General features: G+C 40.5%; 1 protein-coding gene across 1 annotated transcript; it reads left to right on the forward strand.

The window, feature by feature from the left end:
• The first annotated feature begins 216 nt into the window (after positions 1-216).
• On the forward strand, positions 217-5,293 carry LOC141088867 (uncharacterized). Its single transcript, XM_073575098.1, has 3 exons — positions 217-1,380; positions 2,071-2,179; positions 4,752-5,293. Exons 1-3 carry the CDS (start codon positions 1,159-1,161, stop codon positions 5,261-5,263), a joined length of 843 nt encoding a protein of 280 aa, XP_073431199.1. The 5' UTR covers positions 217-1,158; the 3' UTR covers positions 5,264-5,293.
• Positions 5,294-7,191: the final 1,898 nt, after the last annotated feature.

Raw genomic sequence — 7,191 nt, forward strand, 5'->3', positions numbered from 1 at the left:
TTGTACATAGGGGGCAGTATTATTGTAGTTATATTCTTGTACATAGGGGCAGTATTATAGTAGTTATATTCTTGTACATAGGAGCAGTATTATAGTAGTTATATTCTTGTACATAGGGGGCGGTATTATAGTAGTTATATTCTTGTACATAGGAGCAGTATTATAGTAGTTATATTCTTGTATATAGGGGCAGTATTATAGTAGTTATATTCTTGTACATAGGAGCAGTATTATAGTAGTTATATTCTTGTACATAGGAGCAGTATTATAGTAGTTATATTCTTGTATATAGGGGCAGTATTATAGTAGTTATATTCTTGTACATAGGGGCAGTATTATAGTAGATATATTCTTGTATATAGGGGCAGTATTATAGTAGATATATTCTTGTATATAGGGGCAGTATTATAGTAGATATATTCTTGTGCATAGGGAGAAGTATTATAGTAGTTATATTCTTGTACATAGGGGCAGTATTATAGTAGTTATGTTCTTGTATATAGGGGCAGTATTATAGTAGTTATATTCTTGTACATAGGGGCAGTATTATAGTAGTTATATTCTTGTACATAGGGGGCAGTATTATAGTAGTTATATTTTTGAACATAGGGGGCAGTATTATAGTAGTTATATTTTTGAACATAGGGGGCAGTATTATAGTAGTTATTTTCTTGTATATAGTGCTACCTTTGGTACTTAAGAAGTGTCTGGATTGTCAGAATTCTATAGTACTTTCCATATTCTGGAGATTTTATGGAAACGGGTATGTGACCTTTATAGTAGGAACGCCCTGAGCTTGTCTTTGTATGTGGAACTGAATCTGATCCTCTGGTTCCCATTCACTGGCTGTTGCTCTCTTGACAGCTTTTATAATGGATACAAATGTGCATTGTCAATGCCAGCCTGAATTATTGAGTATTTGCCACCCATGAAAGGCTGATCTACTCCCAACCCAAGAGGCTTAATGAATAATTCATTTCTGTTGATATGAGCCCTCAGCAGAAACCTCCATGGTTCACCAGTGACACTTGGACAATGAACTTGGATAGTTGTCCATGCAGAGCATTGGACAAACTTTTCTTAGCAATGACCCCAAAATGCTGAACTATTTGCTTGGGTCGTCTGAAGACCAAAACAGACCAGAATCCACCTTCTGCAATGCACCAAAATAATATCTCCAAGAAATGGAGGTCAGATAGAGGGAACTCTAAGAGGGTGACAGTGATGGTGCCAGGTCATGAGGCTGAAGGGGGTACACGTGTGGCACCGTTGACCCCCAGGCTTTGCCTAAAGACAGAACATTCTCCAGCTTTGTCTCCAAAAAGCCTGAGTGATTGGAAGAACAACAGAGGAGCTCAGCATGAAAACTCGCTACAGAAGGTAAATGCATTTTTCTTGTGTAATTTTATATTAAGCTTGATTGGTGGTAGTCCCCTGTAATGGAGGAGAGAAGGGTGATGGCGGAGTCGCCCTCTACTGTCATGCCGTTTCCTAGTTTGTTGGAGGTAATCCTGGATGAAGACTAATACGGCCGCGCGCTTATCATTGCCCAGGTAGGTCTGACCCAGATTTCCTTAGTATTTGGGTGGCATAATCGTCTATAGAGGTTGTCTCAGGATCCTATTTTCATGATTGCACCTTTACCTTGCCTCCTGGATTCTTGCTTGCCAAGAGGCAATGCCCTCCTGATGATTGACAGTTCAGAGCAGTGGCATGGATGAGCGGCTAGTCCAGACTGTGCGCTTTCTGATGCTGCTAGCAGAGGCAGCCTTACCTCTGCTGCATGGGAGCAGTGCTGGGCAATGAAGCTGTCAGGATCCCGCCATCTATCCTCAAGCTTCAGAGCAGTGTTTGCAAGCTACATCTAGCAACCACCTTACAAGAGCGCGCACCGTGTCTAGAATACCTAGGCAATGAGCAGTAACCTAAAGAGGTAAACTGCAAAGTTGTTTGTTGTTACAAGCACTTTGCAAATTTACCCATTAAATAAGAAGAGACATCCCCTTTAAGAAGTTGCAATGTGATAAGTTACATGGACTGATTCACACTCAGTCTTATCTTCTATCCCAGATACCAGCTGATGCCAGACGCCCGGACATTGCATTAAAAGAACATGTGGCTGACAGAGGAAGAGTATGTGCTTTGCCGTTAATCAAGAAAGGAGCAGGAAAGGTTACAGGTATGGGCTGTGCAGGTGGCATATGGGTCGGGCGGACATCTTAGCCTATGACACGCTTCCGTGGGGAGATGTTGGGCTTTTAAATGCAGCTGTTGGGGGCATGGAGATGTATCCAGTCAAGCGTGACTTCGCGCCACTCAAAAAAGGCTTGTCTGGCTCCGACCACAATTGCGCCCTCATTAGGGTGTGCCAGGCACCGCCAGCTGTGATCTTCCATCTGCCGCGTAAGAAAATCACTGGCACTTGCCAATACCTTTAAGTGACAAGTTCATGTAATGAAGGGGGGCGTCCAGTACAAAGCCTGGCTTCCACTGCACTTGGCATGTTACGGTGGGTGTCAGTCTCGCCCCTTAGTGCGATGGTTTACATATTATATGTCAAGGGGCGGTAATCGCGCTGCCCCTCTTATTATAAGGGAATCTACTAAAAATACATGAAAGGTGCCTACACCTGATGCCAGGTTTATAGTCTAATTTATGCACATTAAATCCGCGTTTCGCCACCTGCTCTTTTATCACCGGCCGTAATGCTGGAGGCTTCACTGATCTCGTGGCTGCTGCCGGTGTCAGGTATCGGATAGAATTCTGTATTCTAAGAATAGGAAATGAATGAAGGTTAACCTAGAAAATATAAGTTGCCATCCTTATTAATAGTGACGGGTAGAAGAAACTTTATTTTTTCTCACGATACTGCCTAAAATAACCCAATTTTTGATACTTTTTTTTTCAGTGGCAACAGTTTGTAATTGCACATTTTTTCAGGTCTACGAATACGACTGGAAATAAACCATGGAGCTATAAATATATATTTTACCTTATTAAAGGGGATGTCCAAGACGTTCATACTGATGGACTATCCTTAGAATAGGTCAATATGAGATTCAGGGGTGTCCCACGCTTGGCACCCTCACGATAAACTGCATGTCCTGTATCGTCCTGAAATACAAGGTGTATAGAGCCAGAACAGCAGACCAATGTACACGGTGTATTGGCCGCTCTCAGGTGCTGCAGCTCACTTCTCACTTCCCATTGAAGCGAATGTGATGTAAACTGCAGCACCTGAGAACGAGCACTACATCGTGTGTATGGTGCTGTGCTTCTCAGGGGCTCTACACTGTGTATTTCAGGCTGCAGCGATACCTGGTAAAAAGATGACCAGTAAGGGTGTCAGACTCTCACTAATCTCATATTGATGTATTATCCTAATTACAGTCCTCAACATTGAAATTGCAATACCAAGAAGGAAACCTTGTGGAATCATCAAAATCCACTGCTGGCAGCGCCCTTTAAAATTGCCAACAAATCCTGTCCCGGATATGCTCCTTACGAGACAAGTCTGGAAACGCTGCAGCCATAGTGCCACGTTTAGGCCATGCAGGCTGCTCACAGTAACACCAGCATCATGTAGCCTGGTGTCGTGTCGAGAATCAGCTCCTGGGACACTGGAGAAATGGCTGAACCACTGGTTCCACAATTCATCCATTTGTGTATTGCCAATGAAATTAGATGTCACATGCCAAGACTAATGCTTCAGACAGCAAACAGTCAGGAGGCATGTACACGGATGTGGATGATTTGTCTGCGTGCATTCAGCACAGAACATCCCTCAATCATTAATAACCTAATAGCAGCAGAGACTGGAAGTGCCGGGATTTCTGTACAAGTCACTTTCTTATCATTTGCAGGTCAGTAACCTGTCCATCTTGTGACTTCCATAACCTCACAAGTTTTCCTTCATGGTGTTGCAGTTTCAAAGTTAAGGAGTGTAGAAAAATAAAAACACATCTCTTTTGCCCGTTGCAATTTACCTCCATTACATTTATCTATCTTTGATCATTAAATCCCCTCCCTCTCATTAGGGCTTCTTTTCGCAAAGAAACATCACGGGAATTCTTAGAAAATCCTGAATGTCTGGACATGCTCTTAGATGTCTCTCATCAAGGCTGCTCCATCATCAGTGTTATTGTGTAGATCAGCATGGTCTCACTGCACTTACCCCCCCCCCTTCAAGTAAAAACGGATTTTTGGTGGATATACCAGTCTAATATGTCCAGGAACTAGCCTCATGCTCTGCTGCCAGTTACTTTTTTGCAGTGGGCGGGTTCCTCATAATCAGCATTCTGCCAGGACCATGGGTGCTTTAAATTCCTTTCCCCTCGCTTCCCTGCGTACTTTGCTTCTGCCTTTATCAACTGGTTTGCCTGTCCGAAACTAAATGCTTGCCTGTAGACAGGGATGCAGGCGCAGAAAAAGACCCCCTCTACTTCACATCCACAGATAAAGATCCACCTCCTCTTACTGCAGCGATAAATACCCGCCACTACCTATAATCCTGCAGTTACAGACAGATTACACCTAACAGGCTCAGGACTGCAAGTTAAAGAGAAAAGAGACCTTCCTGTGGCCAGCGTGAGGAATTGGTTTTTCTAGGGTCATTTTTAAGATTTGGGTCCTCTGCTGTGCGCCACAGGGCAGTGTCCATCTATTATGGGATCTTATATAATGGCGGATATAGACATACAAATCTGAATGTTATTTCTTGTTCTTTGACCTAATATCACTCTATCCTCCAGCCGTAAGTGTCCGAGATACTGGCAAGAATACGATCCTTACTCCCGCTCTGAAGGCGTCACCAACCAGGGGGAAGCAGAAACCTCAGCCCATCCTTGCCAGTGATATGACACCATGGGTCAGAGCATCTCCTTCAGAGACCTCGCTGACATGTCTCCTTCACAGCATCCCATCTCCAAAGACGTGCCCTGACAACATGGCTAACTGTCCGCAAAGTCAGAAGGAGTCTGCCAACAAGGACAACTGGAGCCCAAAGGCAAGCCCTTCTGAACAGCCACCATCCAAAGACAAGGGTAATGGCAGAGCTAAACTCAGAGGTCGAAATGGAGTGACCAAGAGACGGTCCTTTAATAAATTCCATAATATAAAATTACCTCCGGTCCCTGCAGTCACCGAGCTCAACTTCAGCCGCAACTTCAGCTTTTCATTCTTTGAGTTACCTCAACATCAGGGTCCTCAACACTGGCTCCAGCGGCAGAAACACGTGTATATGGTAATGAGACAACTGCAATAAACTGCGGCTATAAATGTGTCCTGCGATGAATTCATGAACAATGTCACTTCATTTAATGGGGCAGTATTATAGTAGTTTCCTTCCTGTACATAGGGAGCAGTATTATAGTAGTTATATTCTTGTACATAGGGGGCAGTGTTATAGCAGTTATATTCTTGTACATAGGAGCAGTATTATAGTAGTTATATTCTTGTACATATGGGACAGTATTATAGTAGTTATATTCTTGTACATAGGAGCAGTATTATAGTAGTTATATTCTTGTACATAGGGGCAGTATTATAGTAGTTATATTCTTGTACATAGGGAGCAGTATTATAGTAGTTATATTCTTGTACATAGGGGCAATATTATAGTAGTTATATTCTTGTACATAGGGGCAGTATTATAGTAGTTATATTCTTGTACATAGGGGCAGTATTATAGTAGTTATATTCTTGTACATAGGGGCAGTATTATAGTAGTTATATTCTTGTACATAGGGGCAGTATTATAGTAGTAGTTATATTCTTGTACATAGGAGCAGTATTATAGTAGTAGTTATATTCTTGTACATAGGGGCAGTATTATAGTAGCTTCATTCCTGTACATAGGGGCAGTGTTATAGTAGTTATATTCCTGTACATAAGGAGCAGTATTATAGTAGTAATATTCTTGAACATAGGGGCAGTATTATAGTAGCTATATTCTTGTACATAGGGGGCAGTATTATAGTAGTAATATTCTTGTACATAGGAGCAGTATTATAGTAGCTATATTCTTGTACATAGGGGGCAGTATTATATTAGTAATATTCTTGTAAATAGGAGCAGTATTATAGTAGCTATATTCTTGAACATAGGGGCAGTATTATAGTAGTTATTTTCTTGTACATAGGAGCAGTATTATAGTAGTTATATTCTTATAGATAGGAGCAGTATTATAGTAGTTTCATTCCTGTACATGGGGAGCAGTATTATAGTAGTTATATTCTTGTACATAGGGGCAGTATTATAGTAGTTATATTCGTGTACATAGGGGCAGTATTATAGTAGTTATATTCGTGTACATAGGGGCAGTATTATAGTAGTTATATTCGTGTACATAGGGGCAGTATTATAGTAGTTATATTCGTGTACATAGGGGCAGTATTATAGTAGTTATATTCGTGTACATAGGGGCAGTATTATAGTAGTTATATTCGTGTACATAGGGGGCAGTATTATAGTAGTTATATTCTTGTATATAGGGGCAGTATTATAGTAGTTATATTCTTGTACATAGGAGCAGTATTATAGTAGTTATATTCTTGTATATAGGGGCAGTATTATAGTAGTTATATTCTTGTACATAGGAGCAGTATTATAGTAGTTATATTCTTGTACATAGGAGCAGTATTATAGTAGTTATATTCTTGTATATAGGGGCAGTATTACAGTAGTTATATTCTTGTACATAGGAGCAGTATTATAGTAGTTATATTCTTGTATATAGGGGCAGTATTACAGTAGTTATATTCTTGCACATAGGAGGCAGTATTATAGTAGTTATATTCTTGTACATATCAGCAGTATTATAGTAGTTATATTCTTGTATATAGGGGCAGTATTATAGTAGTTATATTCCTGTACATAGGGGGCAGTATTATAGCAGGTATATTCTTGTACATAGGGGGCAGTATTATAGTAGTTATATTCCTGTACATAGAGGGCAGTATTATAGTAGTTCTATTCTTGTACATAGAGGGCAGTATTATAGTAGTAATATTCTTGTACATAGGAGAAGTATTACAGTTTTTTCTTGTATATAGGGGGAAGTATTATAATACTTAAACTGTTGAATAACTTTTGATTCTTAATCCTTAGAGGTTAATAGTCCCTACATTGTATGATGTATACTTCATGCATACATTACATTTATCAGCTATCCAAGTAAAGTAAGACCACATC

This window comes from Dendrobates tinctorius, unplaced genomic scaffold (genome assembly GCF_039654945.1).
Source record: "Dendrobates tinctorius isolate UK_male_01 unplaced genomic scaffold, ASM3965494v1 ptg000041l, whole genome shotgun sequence".
Taxonomy (NCBI): Eukaryota; Metazoa; Chordata; class Amphibia; order Anura; family Dendrobatidae; genus Dendrobates; species Dendrobates tinctorius.

Bases quoted from the DNA above. Each gene is read 5' to 3' on its own strand.
- LOC141088867 (XM_073575098.1), top strand. From the start codon at position 1,159: ATGCACCAAAATAATATCTCCAAGAAATGGAGGTCAGATAGAGGGAAC. The intron at 1,381-2,070 runs GTAAATGCATTT...CTTCTATCCCAG, and splicing joins ATGAAAACTCGCTACAGAAG to ATACCAGCTGATGCCAGACG. The intron at 2,180-4,751 runs GTATGGGCTGTG...TCTATCCTCCAG, and splicing joins AGGAGCAGGAAAGGTTACAG to CCGTAAGTGTCCGAGATACT.